Genomic DNA, 21,096 nt, shown 5'->3' with positions numbered 1-21,096 from the left:
TACTAATGGGTCATTGATTGGTAGAGGAGGCTCCATGGCATTGACACTCAACATCATTAGTTCTATAGTCCTGATCCAAGCTGTCCTCCATCTCCCCTACATTGCAATTTACAAAGAATCTCTTCAATTGTATGCTTTGTCCACTGAGGTCTTCTTAAAAAATGTGCAGACTGTGGTGGTAAAATCACAGGTGACTAGATTGTTGATTTCTTATTTAGCAACTAAATCAGTGGTTCTTCATCATGGATCTGCTCTCTCGTTGACACTAACAATAAGATACTGGTTTTACATTTATGTAGCTCTGCTAAAGACATGCCATATATTCATAGTCTCAGCAAAAGGTTCTTTCAACATTTACAAAGCAAACATGTTCAAAAGGCTCTCTTCTTCTTTGTTAGATGAAGCAAAAAGCACTGATACTGGCAGAAATGCAGACCTTTCTTCAGAAGCGAATTGAAGATGATGAGAAGATTCGTAAAGATATTGACCATATTTTCTCTGAGATCAATTTGCAAGTTCACTTTTTCCTTTTTCTTTTGGGAAATATAACATTCAAAAATAAATCTGTACAAAGATATCTAATCTGAAAGGCAATCACAAATTATACAGTATTATGGATTTAAGGCTATATTACCCAATGCCTACCCATGTTTCTAGTTAAACATTGGTGTAGGTAACTAGGGATAGCTAGGGATTAGCCGCCTAGAGTGGCCTTTTAGGCCAGATGGGCAGGGTATAAATCAAATAAATAAAATAAAATAAATAAAATATCTCTTGTGAGAAAGCAAATATGCATATCCATGGGATATAGCTGCCACACAGAAGGCACAAACAGCTAAATCAAAGTCTGTTCTAAATTAGAATTGTTACTAATTAGTATTTCCAGTCCTGCAACACATATAGAATTTATACCACAAGTACATTTCAGCTCATTGTGCAACCTTCTTTACAGTATTCAAAATATAGCTGGATTATGTGATCATCTGAAATTTTCCCACTGAGAAAATTATATCTAGCTTGTTCTACCAAGGGCAGTAAAAAAAAATATCTTCCAATCTCAGACTTGTAAAAGTGAGGCTCGCCACAGATGATTGGCTGATTGAAGTGTTCATGAATGCTTCTACTCACACAGTGAGAATTTCTGTTTCGGCCTTTACATGCTCTTTAAATATCGTCTGGAGGGCCACAGCCTCTAAAATAAAACTAGGGGATGTAAGGGAAGGCTTAAAGGAAAAAGGGGAATTGGATCCACCAGCAGTGTCCACTCCACTAGGGGAATAACACTACTGGATTTTTGTGATCACAGAGGAATTTAAAACAAGCATTTTAGTTACTGGAAACATTTATTTATTTATTTATTCATTCATTCATTTATAGGCTTCGAGAGCAGAAGATGAGATTTCAATTAGATCTGATGGTCCAGTTTCTGTTTAAACAAGGTCAAGTGGAACTAGAGGGTGACAACTTAATACCAGATTACACAGATGCTATTCTCATCAACAGGAGCATTATTGAGGAATTGAACAGTGTGATACGGGTAACTACTTGTTTCAGCAGTACTGATCCTCTGTAGATTGCCTAAACCATATTTTCAAACTTAGAATTTACAAAGGAACTCTAATTTACCTGACTCTCAGCTTGGCTTCTAAATGACATTTTGCTCACATCGCTTACCTTCCTTCTATTACTCCTACTAATAGGGCAGAAGCATTTAATGTGCAAATATTGTAAAATCACAGATACTGTATTAAATAAATGAACCAACAGAGCTCATGACCTGGTCTCCTATTTCTTACTACGCATGAGTTTTTATAAACCCATATTGGCTTATTTCAGAGATAAATAAATTGTAAAACTGTATCTTGGTTTAAGAGCGTCTTCTCTTTCTAGGCCCAAGGAGAAAAGAAAATTGCAAGCATGGTGGAAAGCAAAGATTTCCGTAAAGGAATATTTCAGTTGGAATGGGAACACAAAAAAATGAAGATGCAGATGGAAGATCTGAATCAAAAGGCTCGGGATATTCAAAAACTGAATGTTACAAAACATCACCAGATTGTAAGTTGTTATCCCAAATTCTACATTTACTATAAAGGCAGCAAGTTGTACGTGTGTGTTTGTGACGGTAAGTTGTATGCATTAACAGCTGCATCAACGAAGTCTGTTCCGTATTATTTTTATCTGTTGAACGTATATTGTACTTTTCCAACAAATGGTTGACATAGGATCCTTTTCACTGGCATCTTGCCAAAGTGGTTTCTGTGTCTAGTATAGTAAGAAGATTACTGCTACATGTTGCAATCTGTATACATTAACATGTTATTTTTAAGCAAATCCAATCGAAACCACTCGAAGATTTGTTAAGGGAAAAAAGTTGCAACACACTACAGTGGTGCCCCACTAGACCATTACCTCGCAAAACGACGAAGCCGCATGATGATGAGTTTTTGCGATCACTATATCACTTTGCAAAACTGTTTCCTATGGGTGATTTTCGCTATATGATGTTTTGGTCCGTGCTTCGCAAGATGTTTTTTTTTAGGACCGATTTTCACAAGATGACGATTTTAACAGCTGATCGGCGCTTCGCAAAACGGGTGTTTTCGGGACCAATTTTCGCAAGACAGTGATTTTAACAGCTGATCAGCGCTTTGCAAAACAGTTTCTCTATGGGCGATTTTTGCAAAACAACGATGATTTGTCCCCATTGGAACGCATTAAACTGATTTCAATGCATTCCAATGGGAAACCACATTTCGCAAGACGATGTTTTCACAAGACAGCTATTTTCGCTGAACAAATTAACAATCTTGCGGGGCACCATTGTATGCAGCTTGTAGGAGATTCCATTTGCATTCGGAGCATCAACTCTGATATGATTTTCTATCTGCTTTTAATTCCACAGTACTTATCAGAATTAAACTATGATAGCCGGATCAATCATGAAGTCACAGTAATGGAAGGAACACTTAATTTTCTAGATAAGGTAAAATTTTCATGGGGTATGTACACTAAACATACGTTTATGGAGCATCTTGGGATATAGGATACACCCACCTTAGCTCATTCTTTATAACTGCCCTCACCCTATTTAGCTTTGTCACTATTACTTTCTGCTAACCATCAAGGACCATCTTTGAATGCTTTCCATTACATATTTTTCAATAGCTTCTATGAGGAAGACTCAGCCAAATTTTACACTAAACACATAAATAAAAGCGACTTCATCTGGGAAATAATACTTGATTTAGTAACTTCTCATCAACATCTTCCAAGCCATTAGCGTCTATCGTTCATTTATTTCTATTGGCTAGGTTCACAAGAAAAACATTGAACAACGAGAGAAAGTAATCAAAGAGCTGGAGAAACATATAGGTCTGAAAGACCTAGCAAATAATAAGCTCAGCAAGGAATTACAAGAAATGCTTGTTACTGTGTCAGAAAGGCAGCACATTAATGAGGCTACTGGTGAGTTACATTGCAAGGTGTGTTAAGGCTTTCATATTTCTGACACACATTTCGTTCACTGTGTAGCAATTTTTTCCTGAATACATGACCAATGATGCTCATATCATGATGCAGCTATTAAAAATGTGTGCTCCTCCCAAGAGAATCCTCTATGTATTAAAAACATCAACACATGACTCAACTCTCATGTCTTACCACAGGCTTACTAATGATTTCTATAGCACTGATTCACTGAGACATCGTGGTGTTTCTTCTTTTTCTATATATTGTGGTTACTTTAGTTTCCTTTCATTACTTTTATGACAGGACAATGGAAGACTCCACATTGCTGCTTAGGGTACCATTCAATGTAGAAAGCTGGGTGTGCAGGAAAAAAAACTATGAGGATACAAGTGTTTCATCAGGTGTACAATTAGGGACAGTTCAGCTGCAAGGGGGGTGCTGGAATAAAACTGTTCCAACAATGCTTCTCATAAGGTTTGAAAAAAGTAAATGAGGTGAGGCTGGCAATATACTACACATACGTATGAGTGGATATATTCTGAAGCTTTTTGTTTTTTACCAGACTCAGAGATGCTTAAACAAAAGATTGCTACAGAACGTTATGAGGATATTGTCCAGAGACAGAAGCTTGTGGATCTCGCAAAAGCCCAGGCACAGGAGTTGTCTATCTTACAAGCTGAAGTGGAAAGACTGAGGATGAGAACATTCCCAGCCTTCTTTGATGTTCAAGAGTTTTAACATGATGATGCTAGAATCATTAAACAGCCATGAGGAAAAGACTATGTAAGATTTTTCCCTTTCCACCAAATTTAAGCCAAATTCTTTCCCCTCCCCTCTGTTGCCTTTAAAAACTTTTAAAACGGTTTCATAGGATTTTCCAGTCTTCCAGATCCAGGTTTTGAAATACTCAAGGGGCTGCAGTGAGATAGGAAGATCACGCTCCCAATTCTACTGAAAGGTGCTTTTCCAGCAGAGGAAACTGAGCATTGCATAGTGCTCCTACTACACTAAAAAGCTCCACAGATTGTATTGAGTAACTCATGTTGATTTCCAAAAAAATGTTTTATGAAGTATTTCACAATGGAATAAATTTAAGTGTTCCTACTACATGTAATAAATTGTTCTTGTCATGAAATCTTTTTGCTGAGATCAAAGACATAGCTGAAACTCTCACAGCCATAAAGAAATAGATTTCTGGGATAGACTAAGGACTCAGAAAAGACAACAAAGAACCTAGATGTACAGTGATTTCAGAAATGATACATAGTAGTAACAACAATTCCAGAAAGGTGGGCGGAAGAGTTAGGAGCTGGAAGATAGGGGAAGAGACAGGATTGAAACAAGGTGGTTTTAACTCACATCTGGGGTAGGAAGCTATAGGTACTAGTTAAGGGTCAAATGAGACAGCATGCTGAAAGCAGTAAGACAGACCACCTTTACAATCTCATCTTTTGATGCTCATACACTCTGGGATATAGGACAGCATATGATAGTTTTTTGCCAGAATCCAAGTGAAGATTTATATCTGCATAAGTGTACTGACTTAACCTAGAGCAGCAACAGCAGCTAGCTAACAAGTCTCTCATTCAATTGCTAATAACACAACAGTTGTGAGACTTGGCATAGAACTAGGAATTTGAATGGGGACTCATTAATATGTATTCATCATTACCACATATATATTTACACAGACATTAATACAGTATTCATTTTGATTCTGGCCTTTAATAGTTTAATCTTAAAGTTATTATGAAGTACTAATGGGCACAATGAGACCTGGTCAGTGAAGATTTTCAGATATGCTTTAAATTTGCTCTAAGCCAGGCTTGTCCAACCTGTGGCCCGAGGGCCGCATGCGGCCCAGGTCAGCTCGTAATGCGGCCCAGTGCAATTTTTTATTTTTAAAGAAATTCCAAAGTTTCAAGTTACACTGCCGGCGCTTGCGACCGGAATGTGGCTGGGGCATGTCACAACAGTAGAGGGGGAGAGAGGAAAGGAAGGAGGGGGAGGGGACAGGGGGGCTGCATGACTGCATTGCGCCGTCCCTGTCAATAGGTGGACCCCCTCCCGGCCCCATAAAGCTGCCAGAGTTGAAGCTGGCAGCCTCTACTGTCTGAGATCACAGCTGCCGGTAAGCGCTGTTGGAGCGAGGCTGCGGAGGATGGCTAGGGCTGCCCCCCCATGCGGCCCAAACCAAATCTTCATCTTCTAATGTGGCCCAGGGAAGGTGAAAGGTTGGGCACCCCTGCTCTAAGCTTTTTTTTTAAAAAAAAAAATCTGATACAGTAAAATGGTTTTGGCATCCATATTAGCAATTTCCTATGGCCATTTTCCTATTGGAGAAACATGGATCACAAGGGCTATCATGCATGTGGGCTTTCCCCCTTGTGAAATCTAGCACAGACTCAGTTGAACACAAAAGCCCTGTTGAAAGGGGGAAACCACAAAGATTGCTCTCACAAGCATTATTTTCCACAGGAAGAGTTCTTTATTTATTTAATATGCTGCCCATGTTTGAATCATGGGAGAGAAAAGGAAGAAAAAATATTAAATTATGCTAGAAAGGGATTGCACCTGCCAATAATTTTCAGCGGTGCTCTTTTTAACAAATGTATGGGAAACAGAAGATTCATTTGGAAACCAAAGTGATCTCATACATTTGTATTCAACATGTACTGCTTCAGTAAGAAATGCAAGAGGTGTGACCCCCTTGGTGGACTGGAGTTGTCATACATTACACATGAACAACAAATGCGTTTTCATGTCTGTCATTTCATAACAAGATAGCCCTAATCACCTGAAAATATGTAATTAGAGCAACACAAGAGAGCTTCTTTTCATGTTTTTAAAAGGCAGTAAAAACAAGACATTGCCTTTTCCACATGAGAACCATGTGGCTTTTACAACAGTCCACTGATGCAATTTAGAAGTTCATCTAACAGTGATATAAAATATTTATTTCATGCATCTGCAAAGTCTTCTTCTGTTCTGTTATAACGTAACAGTTGATCATTCAGTCCCAAACTGTCAATTAATTGGGTGATACTTAATTTCCTGCCATCTGTAGATAAGGCTGATTGCAACTCATACAGTACTGCTTGGGAACTGCTTCGCCATTTTGATATCAAGGACCGCAATTCTGTTGGATTATTCTGAAAGAAGAAAACACAAAAACAGTGCTGTGTGATATGACTTGGGTAGAGGGACAATCAAATGATGCTGAGCTTTACAGGAAGCCGAGGGGGTATATCAATACAAAGAATAAGATACCAATGGTATCTCTTTGGTGAGCTGCCAGGCTTCCATGACATCCCATGCCTTTATTCATATTTTCTCTGGTTGAATATAGTTACTCTGCATGGTACCAAACTGGAATCACATTTAGGCTTACATACTACTTAGCTCAAATTACTAGAATACAGCACAAAGAAAAAATACCTTCATGTACATTATCTTTCTGAAAATCTCTTCGAAGGCAATCATTATTAGACAATAATTTCTGTAAAATGCATTTAATTTTAAAAGGTTTATTTCAATAACGTATCTTCTCACCTTTGATCTGTACATCTTGACCAATTTCAACCTTCGAAGGAGCTCCTCCTTTTCCTGAATCTGCTTCACTAATGTCACCTTTTCATCCAATAGCTCCAGTTGCCTGAAATCTGTTCCTAACAAATTAGCTTCTGTAGAATTCTGTGAAGTCTTACTGCATCCAGCAGCTACAGACAAACAGAGCTCTTTCTCTTGTACAACACTTTTCAAACATATGGGTTCAGCAGGAACTTTTCCCAAACATTTATCATTGTCTTGTGACACAGAACATGGTTCTTCATTAGATGAAATCCCATCTTCATAAACAGTACTTTTCTGTTCTTTGTCTATTTTAAGACGCTTTGCAACAGTAAAAGTTGAACAAAATGACCGTCTTGCTTTCTTCAACCGTTCTCTAAGGGTTGTACTCATCAGCTAAAGTAAATATAACAAGATAGCATTAAGGAGGACAGTGAATTTTTAAAAATAAACTTAGTTATGTTTGTGGAAATAATAAAAGTAAGCTATTAGCAAACAGCATACATGTGACAGTACTAGGCACCTGGGACACATAACAATTGTTGATAGCCTGCCACCAGGAAGCCTCCATGCAAGTATACCCCACATGCCCAGGGCCCTTCCAGAGCCTCTTTTGCTTCCAGCCAAATCCAGCTGTATCCCAGAAGCCCAAGCCACCCAGCAGTTGTATTCCCTTCTCCAGAAAACCTGCAAGTCCAGCCAGAATCAACACCAAGCCCAGCTAGAGACAAAAATGAAAATACAAAGCATAATAATTCCAAGTTTTAGCATAGCCAGTACAAGCTCTTACACACTGTCATCAGAACCAAATCTCTCTCCAACAACACACTAGAAAACATTTCAGATTTATATATTTTTAATTAAATGGGACAATAGTGAGGCTACACACCTGTTTCTCTGAGGAAGAGCTGCTGCTCTTTTGAGCAGGTGTCCCACAGTTCTCTGGGGTGGAACATCTTGATGCAGGCTTCTTTAACACAGTTTCCATTTGGGCAGTGGTCTAATTTGCTAAGGAGATAAAAACAGAATCCTTGTAAGACTAACGATGCAGGTCTCACCTGATCCTGGGAAATCTCTTTATGCACCACAGTTTGAATACCAGACACCATGCACCATAGTTTGAGGGAAGAGTTCAGGAGGGAACTCACTGATCTCAGAAGTATTTTGAGGCATACAGCTAGCCTGCCGCTGCAGTTGTTAACCCTGCTCCCTTCAGCACTAAACATATTTATCTGCCCACCAATTGATTTCCAACCAACTTTTCTTACATTTTTAAGAGTCGCCGTTGTCAGGGAGAGGAGAAAATCTGGGAAGGACGGACCAGCCACACCAACAGGCCAACCCCTATTGGCAACCGTTCAATTTTCCGCCGCCCCTTCACCTCAGAAGCAAAAATTTTAAAAAAAAAACAATAATCAGTCTACAGTTGGGCGACACGACGGAATACAGAAGAGTTCTAAACCTCCCGCTCTGAGAAGGAAGCCAACCTTCGCAACGAAATCTCTTCTCGCGGTCTTTCCCCCACCCCACCCCCGAGTGCGCATGCGCCTGCTTTGTAACCGGAAAAGGAGGGGCCGGCGCTTTTACTAGAAGGGATGGGTAGAGGAGGGGGACGGGTTGTTAATAGTGGCGTTGGGAGGGAAGTGCCGTTTTAGGCGCGGCGGAGGGAAATCTTGGCAGGAGACTGGAAGGAAGGGAGGGCGGGAAATGTTCTTTGCGTGAAGTCCTGGAGGGGTGCCCTCCTGTACGTTGGCAAATTAAAAAGGGGGGAAAAAAAGAATAGCGTGCGGAGGGGGGCAGAGAGGGGAAGGGGGAAAAGCCGAACCTGGTGACACCTGGAAGACCGACAGATTGATTTCGTGGGTCAAAATCCACTCCTTCAGAGACATGGAGTGAGGGGCGCTGCGGTCACTCAAGCTCGCTTGTCGGTCTGGCATGCAGCAGGGAGAGGACTTGCATACGTTTAGTAGGCAGAGGATATTTCAACAGATGCCGTTTGCTTAAGATACGCCTGCTGAAATGTCCTCCTCTTCCTCTTGTTGCATGGGGCTGCCCTTGTCCCCTTATTGTGTGTGTGTCCTTTTTTTTCCCCACCCGGAGGGGAATCTCCTTGGTTTCCAAGGGCTTACTCTGAGGTCAATGGGTGTAGGTCGTTTGGGAAGTGAGCGAAACTCGACTTAGAAGTCAGTGGGGTTTCTTTTTGAGTAATACTGTATGTGGAGGAGAGTCCCAGCAGTGCGAAGGCTTGGCTAGATAGATGGTCACATTGGAGCAGGCAGGATTGGACTCGGTCGGGTTCCTTAAGGTCAGGCAGAGGTGCCTGGTGCAATCTTTGCATCCATGTGGAAGGGAAAGCTTACATTAAAACGTATAGTTTTAAAGGTGCCACACGTTTTTGTCTTGTTTTCGTTTCTTTGGATTTTGCCTGATAGGCGTGCATGGACTAACGCGGCTACCTCCCTCAAAAGAAAACAAAGGATGCAGACTTGATTTTCCAGACTGAAAGGGATCCAAATACTGTATGGAGGATCCACCTGCATGCTCTGTTCATGAAAATGCACCCAAACCTTGACACAACATTTTTTAAAATTTTATTAATGTTTTCATACCATCACATAGTGGATTGTGTTTTATGTTTTCCCCATTAGGGTTTTTGGAGGTTCTGATTTTTAGGTTTTGGAGTTCGGGCAGGAGTGGTGGTTGAGGGGGATAAAGGAGAATGTTTGTTTAAGAGTTAATAACATTGTTCTGTCAACATGTGTATCAATAAACAATTTCTATTTGATTCTTTTAAAATGACTTATGGCCTGGACCTCAATTATGGTACAGTATTAATAATAGGTATTGTTGATGAAATCAACTGGTGGCGGCTGAGGGGCACCTAGTGTGAGCTCTTTGGTGAAACGATTGGGCCATGTGAAATCGTGACAATAACAAATATCAGTATATGCTAACACCAGCAAATTTCTGCCAACATAACTTATTGTGTAGATTACAGAAGAGATACAGTAAGCAATAAAAAGGCTTATCATATATGATTTAAAGACGCTTGCAACCTTTTTGTTTAAAAAGATAAAAAAGGAATAAAATTACGTTTTTGAAAAGTGGTATAAAATGTGCATGCCAGTTTTGTAATGCCTCAGCTTTATCACCTCTTCACTTACCTTCTTTTCTTCCTGAAGCAAAACATTTATGTATTTGTATGTGCTAAATTAACCCAAGATGTAATCTATTGAAAACTACCTGGACAGAGTCTTCACCATTGAATTTGATGAAGTTTACTTCTGAGTAAACATCTCCATGAATAGGAATCCAGTGCTTCCTGAAATTGTTTTGATTGAATCACTCTCTGTCTTCTTGATAGGTTAATGGGAAAGGAATTTATTCCTAATTCTCTTTGTATGATGATTGAGCCTTGTGTCACAGTGGTTAAATTGCTATACTGCAGCCCAAACTGTGCTCACGACCTGGGGTTCAAATCCAGGTTGGATTTTGGTTGACTCAAGGTTTACTCAGCTTTCTATTCTTCTGGGGTCAATAAAATGAGTTCCCAGCTCACCGGAGGGGGGGGGGCAGTGTGTAGCCTGCATAATTAACTTGTAAACCGCCCAGAGAGTGCTTGGGACGGTATATCAGCAGCACACTTTATGTAAGCACGATCTCATTTCTCAATGAGGATTTCATTGGAGTGCCATTCTTCCAACCTTACACGTGCAAGTGTCCATATGGTGGGGAACACCCATAACAATATGCCATTTAGTATTCAATATACATACCAGAATCAGGGTACCCAAGTTAACTTGCCTACTGCCTTTCTTAAACATTTATATTGCAAAGACTTGAGCTCTAGGCAGGAAATCTAGAATTCTCACAAACTTTAATGATGTTGTTATTACTCACTGGGCTAGAAAGTAAATCACAGCCTACTTGTCAGGTTACTCCTTTTTAACATTGTAAATTGATCATCTGATCTAGCTGAAAGCCATATGCTGTGATTTATCCTGACACACAAAGCACACAGTGTAGTCATCATGTTTCTGTAGCCTGGAGCATTAAGGTGGAGATGCTTGTGTACTCAGTTATTAGTTGGATAAATTTTTGTTGGCCCTTTTCATTTCAGTATGAATTTACTGCTTTGTTTTCCCCATGTTTTCTGATTTGTAAACATCTGTATAACCTGTGCCAGAGTTATAAAGTTCCTGTTATACAAATCTGCAACAAATCATAAACAAAACAACAAAACACAGATGGCACATCAAGGACTATGAAAAATATTATGATACAGGCTTTTTTTGAAGCATAGTTTGCTTCATCAGACACACACTGACACATATACACTGCTATGGATAGTCACTGTGGTTATTGTGCAGATATATATAAGCTTTGATTTAATTGCCACAGACTACTTTCAGCATATATTACCAACAAATTGTACTGATTATTTTTTCTCTCTCATCCATATGATACCTAACTATATGCTAATTTGCTGAGACAACACTTATCTAGTGAACTATTCTTGTCCTCAATAGCTTATGTTTTAATAAATCCACAAGGCTACAATCTTACACCCATTTGTATGGGATTAAGCCCTTAAACTGACTTCCTTTTTGTACTGTTGTTACTGTCAAATGACTTGTGACAACGCAATCCTTTATAGGATTGTGCTTTTAGTCATTAGAGTGGAACACAACCCTTTTTTGTTTGTGCTACAGCAGGCTACCATAAAATTAATTTTGTCCAGTTGATCAAGATATTATTATTTTTATCAAGGTAAGTGAATAGTAAGTCTATTAAATATTGCTTTATTATTACAGGCAAGTTTACATGGAATCAGAAGTGTTGGCTTGTTGTTTAGTATATTATCAGCTTTCTACATTCCATTAAAAAGTACAAAGAGAAAAGACTGGTTAGGCCTGGAATTTTTCTGCCTACATATAATTGGATCACCTCAGATTACATTGAACAATCATGCTGAATGCTCTTTATGGGGTGTGTTTGACAATCCACTCATGTATGGTCTTCTCTCATTTAATCATACTGCATAATAGAAGTTAGGAAGATGCTTGAATTCCTCGGGGCAAAACACAAGTCAGGACAAGAAATACAATCCTGACCAGAAATTCAAACCAAATCCTTACAGTCATATTTAGCAATACTGTGTAGTCCAATGCATGTCAACTGTTTTACAACATTTACTCCTGAGTAAAAGGTATATAAGCCTGCAGCCTGAGTTGTGTAATTTTCATATGACAGGGTACTGTTGTAATACAACATTGATAGTCAAAGGCAAACCAGGTGAAATTAAGTGTATAGGTCACATTGTTCTTGTATTTCATGTTTGGGAAACCATTGTCTTCTGGATTGCTGCTCCTGCAGCATTAAAAGCAAAGAAACGCTATAGGGCTAGGCAGTCCTGGAAGAGTAGAATGGCTGAGCAGTGTCAATACAAAAATGGAATTAAATGACAGAGAAAATCGTTCTATAAAATGAAGGGAGGAAGTTGTTATTATCACTGTCATATGACTGGTCCGTCCTATTTAAACTTGTAATTGCCTCTGGATTGCCGTCATCACTCTTACTGCCGGATTGCAACTGCTGTCAGCGATCTACAAAATATTTTCCAATATGAAATGCCCTCCACCATCCTGAATCTGTCAATGGCTTTCATACAGCAAAAGGGATTTCCAGAGATCATCAGAACCTAAAGTGGGGTATAGGAAAATTTAAATTAAACTAACAGTAGCATTGCAATATGCACAGAGTAAAGTTGTGTAGACTGGATTGCTATGTGTGTACCTGCATAATTATGAGTGTAGGATCTACCACCCTTTTCAATCTAGGACATATTAGAAATCAAACTGTTACCAGGCTTGAGAAAAGGACAACACCAGACAAAATGCCTAGGGCATAAGCCCCTGAAGGACCCAAAACGCTGGAGCCCCAGACCATGGAGAAAAAAGCAAACAATACATTACAGAATAAAATTCAAGTGCAAAAATTGGCAATGCCTTTATAGATCACTAAAAAATATTAACGCAATAAACAAGCTTTCATGGATTAAATGCCACTTCATCAGGATTGTACCAATGTGAAGAACTTAAAGCCCAAAACTTAACATCCAAAAGTACATGACAAAATTTATTTATTTATAGGTTTTTTGTTTGTTTGTTTTTGGCCAGGAACATTGCTCTTGGATGTTAAGTCCAACAATTCTTGGCAATTGCCAGGTTTTTCTCTCTTAGATGGAGGTGAGGAGTCTGGTTGCTGTTTTATGGTTGCAGTTTAGGCAGCCAGTTCTACAAACAAAGAATCACAGGCATGTATGTACACACATCTCCCCATTTGGCCTTTGTTTGAAATATATGTTTGTGACTGGCCAAGGTGTGTGTGTGTGTGTGTGTGTGTGTGTGTGTGTGTGTGTGTGTGTGTGTGTGTGTGTGTGTGTGTGTGTGTGTGACACAGAAAACCTGAGTCCTCCATCTGAGAATTTGGTTGATAATTTAGTAAACTCACTAGGTTTAGCTAACAGCCAGAATGATATTACCTAGTGATTGCAGTCCTCTTCTGATGATGTTGAGAGTCCAAGTGTCTTCCTGATGGTATGGAGGGGGGCATCTATTTCTTGGTGTCTTTGTAGTTCCATTGAAGTAAAGGGCAGCCATGAGATCATAACAAAATAAAATCCAAATGCAAAAATAGGTGATACCCTTATAGAACACTAAAAATTACCACAACAAAAAAATTATGTTATTTTGACCACATGGCTGCCCTTTACTTCAATAAATTATAGAATAAATGTTGGTATGAGAGTTTTAAAAAGTCAAGTGTACAAGGTGCCAATCTACACGGGGCAGGGAGAAATAAAGAAAACTTCTCAAAAATAGCCATGCCAATTGCTTTCTGTTTAGATGAGAGATGGATTGCTGATGAGAAAAAGGACTCACATGTTAGGCTTATCCATTGCTTGGTGTCTATTTATGCATGACAGTGAGCACAAGAAGGGATCCTGTAGACCATCTTGACTTTTAACACTAGTGTCAACATTCAGATTTGTCTTTGCTATGTGAAGCATGACATAATTTTTCCTGGCAGTAACTTGGGAATGATATTTCAAGGCAACGATTTCTTGCCATTTTGAATTCTACACACAGAAGCATTATCTCATTTTCATAAGCCAGCAGGGTTTTTTTTAAGTACAGTATTTCTTACATTTCTTACTTCAAGAGCTTTAAGCAAGGTAGGCTTCAGGAGGTTTAGCCATGGTGCCTTTCACCATTGTAATGTTGTAATGGAATAATCATTATTTGTAAAATAAATCAGGTCTCTTAAGGCAGTGGTCCCCAACCCTGGGCCTCCAGATGTTCTTGGACTACAACTCCCAGACTACAACCACCACCTCTGCTAGCCAGGATTTCTGGGAGTTGAAGTCCAAGAACATCTGGAGGCCCAAGATTGGGGACCGCCGTCGTAAGGGGTGGAAACAGTGTCCTTCATGGAATCTGAGTGCTTTGTGTACTATATGTACTTACTTTTCAAGGGACTCAACATTGCATTTTAAAGAAAGTGGTGAGAAAAATAATCAGATGACGTAGGTATTGACTGTTGCCACTGGTGCTGGAAGGTTATCCAGATGAGTAATTTTTTTTATTAGTAGAGGTTTTGTTTTTAACATGCCATTGAAAGATATTTAGTTGAGAACTACAGTTAAAGGAAGTTCACCACTGTAAACTTTGTTCTACTTGTCTGAAGAACAGCAGGAGACAGCTGCAGTCTGCTTGTGGCTTTCTCAGATGTGTGTAGCTTCCACCCAGAGACCTATGGGTAGTGTGGGCGGCAAATGAATGAATGAATGAATGAATGAATGAATGAATCAATCAATCAATCAATCAATCAATCAATCAATCAATCCTGGGAAGGGTAGGCCCAATCTGGCAGGGCTATTCTTTAGATCTTAAAAAACCCGAACTTGGTATTTTTATTTAATTCAAAGTGATAGGGAACCATAAGTTGTGGAAGAGATTTTGTGCCACCAGCTGTACTTCTGAGCTAGATGGCACATTCACTGACATAACTGGGCCCCTAGGCAAACTGCCAGACAACCACCTATTACTTTGCACACAGATCCAGGTTCTTTTTTTTCTTCTCCCCCTCATCTGCACTAAAGAGGAAGTAAAATGTTATCAGCAAACACTTGCAGGATCGATCTGAGCTCCAAGGCTGACGCTTAGTGAAATCCTTCAAGCATTTATATTGGTATGCAGCACAGAAAGAGAATCCCTCTAGTCTCTGTAATTGCCCTCTTCCAGCAAATTTCAAAGAGGACTTTCCTTGGAACCTGTGTAGGCCAGATGGAGAACCTAGATTGGGTCACAGTAAGTCCATGGGATAAAGGTTCCGCTCTCCTTTTGTACAACCACCTTCTTGGTAACTAGTGAAGTTTCCAAAAGGGGCCATCGAGCCAGCTTCTACAGCCAAAATCTTGTAAGTACCTACTCAAAGGTTTTCACCTTTTGTCAGCTGTTTATTGCACCTCCTAGATCAGCTCTGTAAACCAGGTGTATTAGAACACATGATAGACAGCTGCTAAGACTGCACACATCACTTGTCCATTTGCTGTCTTATAGTTTGAGTCAAGATTATGGAGTGGTGTTGATCAACATGCATACTGACAGCACACTATGCATCTTTCCCATGGTTTCTCAAGCTCCTGTGTGGAACTATTTTGCCATGCACTTAAAAAATGTCCTTACAGAGCTGCTTGTGGGCATTCAATAGTACTGTGCAATTTCTTTTAAACACTGTATAACATTCAGTTACATTTCATTACAGGGTTGGCTATATGTTTGATCAAATGCCATATGTTAGATCAAGGAGTGAAAGCATAGATACTCTTTATATGGAAGCATCTGAAACATGTGATCTGCCACTAAAAAGGGAAAGGTATTAATAAAATTCAGAGCCCCTACTAATCCAGTTTGCCGTCAGAAATCTCAAAAACAATTTCATTTTTCTTAAAGGTTATGGACTCACTTCAGACGCACATGAATTTTGCAAGATTAGGATTGGTGTTATTACCCACCAATGCTGTTCCAAATGATAATGGTACTTGCATACATGTGGTTGTAAACATTTAAGCTTTAAATGAATTGTCTTTGATCATACTATGTATAATTTTGTCTTTACCTGGGTGTATAAGCAGCATGTGGTTACATGTATTTGCTAACTGAAGATAATGTTTTGGAAAAATAGACTTCAGTCTACATTAAGCTCATGCTATAAAATTTTAGATGTCACAGGACTTAACTCTTGTGTTACAACATGCTGACAAGGCTATCCCTCGAATATTATCACTTTAAAATGGATTGTGTGACTGTTGACTTCTCTCTTGCATATTTAGACAACGACATTTCATTCTGATCATTCTAAACCATGGGTCTCCAATAATCTTGGATGACTCCTTTCTCCATCATATATGCAACACTTTTTTCTTTATTTCTTTACTGGGACATCAGAAGTCCTGGCCTTAAACACTTTAATCTTCTTCCTTTGTACTATCCCTAGCTCAATCTCTGTCAATTTAGGACACCCCAAAATATCTTTTGAATTTGGCACCTGATGAAGCTTTGTGATGATAAGCAAACTCCTGCAAAATCACACATGCAAAAAAGAAAAAGGAAAAAAAAGGGAAAAGCATTGCTGGCTAGGATATTAAAGAAGATCTACTATGACTTGGCATGGCATGTCCTTCACTAGCAAAACAGGGTATTTTGTACCTGTAGGTACAAGTTTAAAGACAATTGTAAAACTGCCAGATTCCTAATGTCAGAGCAATATCTCATGAGAAGAGAAGACTCCCTGGAAAAGACCCTGATGTTGGTAAAGAGTGAGGGCATGAGATGGTTGGACAATGTCATCAAAGCTACCAACATGAATTTGACCCAACTCCGGCAGGCAATGGAAGACAGGAAGGCCTGGCGTGCTCTGGTCCATGGGGTCAGGAAGAGTCGGACACGACAACGACTGAACAACAACAGCATCATGCAATTAAAATGTCTGAGAATGAAATTCAGCAGCCCTGGGCACTGTAACAGTTTTCAACCACAGAGTTTGGATGATGAGACATACTTAAAAAATAAGACCAACTCATAAACATGAGACCAGTTTTATCTCTGCTGAACTCAGTGTTTGAGTATGCATTACTGAAGTTGTGTATTAGCTGTATTACTTCAAAATCAAATCCCATAGGATGTCATAATTATGTGACAATTTTCTTCTGTCCTCAACAGTGCTTTCACCCGGGTAGGTGGGGGTTGTCAGCCTTGGAAGGCAGACCATTTAGGAGAAGGAAAACTCTGATTTCAAACCTCCACTGCCTTGTGGCTATATCCACTGACGGAAAAGGCTTCAGGACTTAACCTCGAGACAAAACCCAGACCCAGAGTCCCGGAGGTAGTTCGTGCCGTTCTGGCAACTCCTGCAACATTGCTGGAACCAGTTCTGTTGCTTCTTGCCTTTCCATTGGACTATTTCAGTGATGTGGAGAGGGAGATTTGCTGCTTGGTGGACACCACACTTGGGTAACAGCCTATCCTCCATATTATTTTACCCAGGCTTCGTGCTCTGGAGAGGACACTCCAGCTTCGCATAAAGCATCGAAATAACACAGGAAATAGCAGTTACCGGTTATAAGTCTTTGGTCGATTGGTGTAGAGCATGAAGCCAGGGGCTACTTCTGACGGTGGGAGAGGGCACTGCACCTCACTATGTAGCTACTGCCTGCCTTAACCTGGGCAGCCCCCAGCCAGTAAGGTGCTGCCTTCCCACAGTCTGTTAACCTAACGGGGTGCCTGAGGTTTAGGGTTAAAGCCAACAAGCCAATTGATAACACTGAACCATGCAACAATCATAAGAAAACTTCTGCCCTAAAGTTGGGCACCTGGAATGTTCGGACAATAACCCCTGGCTTTTCTGATGACCTGCAGAAAATAGACGACACACGCAAGACAGCTGTCATCAACATGGAACTGAATAGGCTGCAGATGGACATTGTTGCCCTGCAAAAGACGAGATTCCCAGACCCGGGATCTGTCAAAGAAAAATTTTTCTCATTCTCCTGGCAGGGAAAACCATTGAATGAGACCAGGGAATATGGTGTTGGCTTTGTGGTCAGAAATACTCTGCTGAGATCCGTTGTTCCACCTATTGTGGGGAGTGAAAGAATCCTGTCTCTGCAGCTCCACTCATCAGCAGGACTGGTCACCCTTATTAGTGCATATGCACCAACACTGTCATCTACAACAGAAACCAAAGACAAATTCTACAACAATCTGGCAGCTACTATCAAAAAAATCCCCGAGAGAGAGCTGCTGTTCATTCTCGGAGACTTTAACGCTAGAATTGGTGCTGATCACAATTCTTGGCCCACTTGTCTAGGCTGTTTTCTCATTGGGAAGATGAATAAAAGTGGCCAACACTTGCTGGAGTTTTGCTATTATTATGGTCTTTGTATCAGCAGCACGTTCTTTAATATGAAGCTTTAAGACAGAGTTTCCTGGAGACATCCAAGATCGAAGCATTGGTATCAGTTTGATTTTATCCTCACTAGATGCTGTAGCCTTCCTAGTATTACAATCGCACTCAGTTATCAGGGTACTGATCACGATACTGATCACTCCCTGTTGTGTAGTAGAGTAAAACTATGAATAAAGAAATTGCATCACAAGAAAAAGGAAGAAAAACCACATACTGTATTGAAATCAGCAAGACTTGTGATAAAAAAAAGTGGAGGAATTTGCACAAGCGCTTGAGGAAACCCTTCCAGGCCCGGCTGATGCAAATGCACCTCAACAATGGGAATATTTCAAGAATGCTGTTTATAACACTGCCTTGTCCACATTAGGCAATGCCTCCCCTTCCTTTTTGCTAAAGCCCCCCGCCCCTTGCCTTTTGAGAAGGCACCGAGCTAGCAAAAAGGAAGGGAGCAACACTACCCCTTCCTTTCTACTAAAGCCCCACACCCCTTGCCTTTTGAGAAAGCACGGAGCCTTGCCTCTTGAGAAGGCTTGGAGCTTAGCAAAAAGGAAGGGAGCAATTCCTCCCCTTCCTTTTTGCTAAAGCCCAGCACTCCCTTGCCTTCTTCCTAATGTGTCACAGGTGATGCTATTAAGAAAGAACCTTAACAGAGCAAGCAAATGGAAAGGCAGCCAGTCCACGCCACTTTCTTCAATACAGTGGTCTTGCTGGCTGAGGGAGTCTGAAAGACTTAATCGAAAAGAAGAATACAGTGGTGCCTCAACTTATGAACTTAATGGTTCTGGAACTCCGGTCGTAAGTCAAAGCACCATTTCCCATAGGAATGCAATGAAATGCAATTAATCTGTTTTGACCGAAGGGAAAAAAATCACCAAAAAAACACACAAAACACTGCAAGATCCATCGGAAATGTGATTAATCCATTCGGGCTGAGGGGGGGGGGAGAAAAGAAAACAAACAAACCGTGCAAGACCCTTCGGAAATGCAAAAAAAGCAAAGCGGAAATGCAAAAAAAAAAGCAAAGCAGAAAGCAAATAAACCTTGCAAGACCCTTTGGAAATGCAAAAAAAAAGCAAAGCAAAAAGCAAACTAACCCTGCAAGACCCATTGGAAATGGGGGGAACCCCAAAAGCAACCCTGCAAGACCCATTGGAAATGGGGGAAAAAAACACCAAAAAAACAAACAAACCCTGCAACACCCATCACAGCATAGAAACATAAACATTATCCCATCACCCAGCCCAAAACCACGCTGCAAAACCCACCTAGAACAGTTTCTAAAGAGTAGAAAGCAGCACCTTACTTTACCAGGCAGTCTGAAACCTCCTTTGATCGCACTCACTCTAACTGTTGGGGTGAAAGAGCTACAAAGAAGCAGCCTCTTTGCCACCAACGATTAGCAATTTGAATTCCCTGCCTTTTCCCCCTGCTTTTTTCTGGTTATAACTCAAAGCTCTGGTCGCAAGTAGAAGCAAAATTTTGTGGCCGGAGCTGGTCGTAAATTGAAATGGTCGTATGTCGGGACGTTCCTAAGTCAAGGCACCACTGTACGTTTTCTGACTTCAGTACCAACAGGCACTCTGGTGCACTGCTCTGTGCTGCTCCTACACATTTCAAGACAGAGCTGTGTGTATCTTTTGGTCTGGTCTGCAACCACTAGGTTGACCTGTGATCCTCACGCAGAGTGGATGCTGCTGCCCCATCACCAGAGGTGAAGAACGATTGAATTGCCAGTGTAGATGGCTTTTCAATGTGGACGAGGAAGTACCTTCACTTCAGCTGGCAAAATGTCTTGGGCCCCTGCTGCACTGGATTATGTTGCTCATGTGCCAGCTCTACTGCTATTTGTCCACTATTCTGTGTGATGCTGTCCTTGAACATTCAAGCATAGGGAACTGACTTATGCAAAGCAATCCATCTGGCCCAGCACTGACCAGCAACAGCTACTCATGGGAATAGACACAGGCCTTACCCTATTGCTGCCTGCCTATATAGTGTGTTTATGTAAGGAATTAAATGTTTAGTTGGTATTTTATAACTGGAGATGCAGTAGAATGAATCTAGGCTTCCTGCACACAGACCACACATCCTCTATTAATGAAATATGGACATTATGAGTGAATATGTACAGTATGTGTAAAACTGGAGTCCATTGGCTCTATTATTTCATATGAGTAGGGAAACTTATATAATTATATATAACTTATATAATTTCATGAGCCAAAGTCCTGGTTTCCCATGAGTTTGAGTCGTTAATTACTGTGAACCTTCCAGCAAATTTATAGAGCTATCAGAGTTGGAGACATTGTGTTTGTTCCCTTTGAGTGGGACTGCAGCCAGTGGCAGCCCTGGGCACATCCCTTTCATGGTTCATCCTGCAGCCCTTTTAGAGAGGAGTCTTCCCATCCCATATTAAAGAGAGGGGCTGCACTCAATTGCAGGAGAAAGACTTCCGTTTCTATGTCCTTCAAACCACTCCACAGTTCCTGCCTCAGAAGTGCTGGATAGCTCAGTAGTTTAGAGCCA

The 21,096-nt window shown here is 40.4% G+C and overlaps 2 protein-coding genes across 10 annotated transcripts in view; one reads left to right on the top strand and one right to left on the bottom strand.

The window, feature by feature from the left end:
* The window catches only part of CFAP43 (cilia and flagella associated protein 43), a 56,004-nt gene extending 51,418 nt beyond the window's left edge, over window positions 1–4,586 (top strand). For 6 of the 9 annotated variants that reach the window (XM_020788961.3, XM_072995580.2, XM_072995581.2 and 3 more), the window contains 6 exons: window positions 399–511; window positions 1,378–1,537; window positions 1,891–2,055; window positions 2,903–2,983; window positions 3,312–3,465; window positions 4,031–4,586. In XM_020788961.3, the coding sequence (XP_020644620.3) occupies window positions 399–511; window positions 1,378–1,537; window positions 1,891–2,055; window positions 2,903–2,983; window positions 3,312–3,465; window positions 4,031–4,206 (849 nt within the window). In that variant the 3' untranslated portion in view covers window positions 4,207–4,586. Of the gene's footprint in view, window positions 1–398; window positions 512–1,377; window positions 1,538–1,890; window positions 2,056–2,902; window positions 2,984–3,311; window positions 3,483–4,030 lie in introns of all 9 variants that reach the window. The other 3 variants (XR_012085635.2, XM_020788962.3, XM_072995579.2) reach the window with 3 other exon arrangements.
* A 1,347-nt stretch (window positions 4,587–5,933) lies between these two features.
* On the bottom strand, window positions 5,934–8,562 carry SFR1 (SWI5 dependent homologous recombination repair protein 1). Its single transcript, XM_020788964.3, has 4 exons — window positions 8,307–8,562; window positions 7,928–8,046; window positions 7,021–7,434; window positions 5,934–6,620 (listed from the first exon to the last, which is right to left on the bottom strand). Exons 2-4 carry the CDS (start codon window positions 8,024–8,026, stop codon window positions 6,429–6,431), a joined length of 705 nt encoding a protein of 234 aa, XP_020644623.3. The 5' UTR covers window positions 8,027–8,046; window positions 8,307–8,562; the 3' UTR covers window positions 5,934–6,428.
* Between the last annotated feature and the right edge of the window lie 12,534 nt (window positions 8,563–21,096).

Source organism: Pogona vitticeps, chromosome 3 (assembly GCF_051106095.1).
Source record: "Pogona vitticeps strain Pit_001003342236 chromosome 3, PviZW2.1, whole genome shotgun sequence".
Taxonomy (NCBI): domain Eukaryota; kingdom Metazoa; phylum Chordata; class Lepidosauria; order Squamata; family Agamidae; genus Pogona; species Pogona vitticeps.
This window is presented reverse-complemented; position numbering and strand designations above follow the sequence as displayed.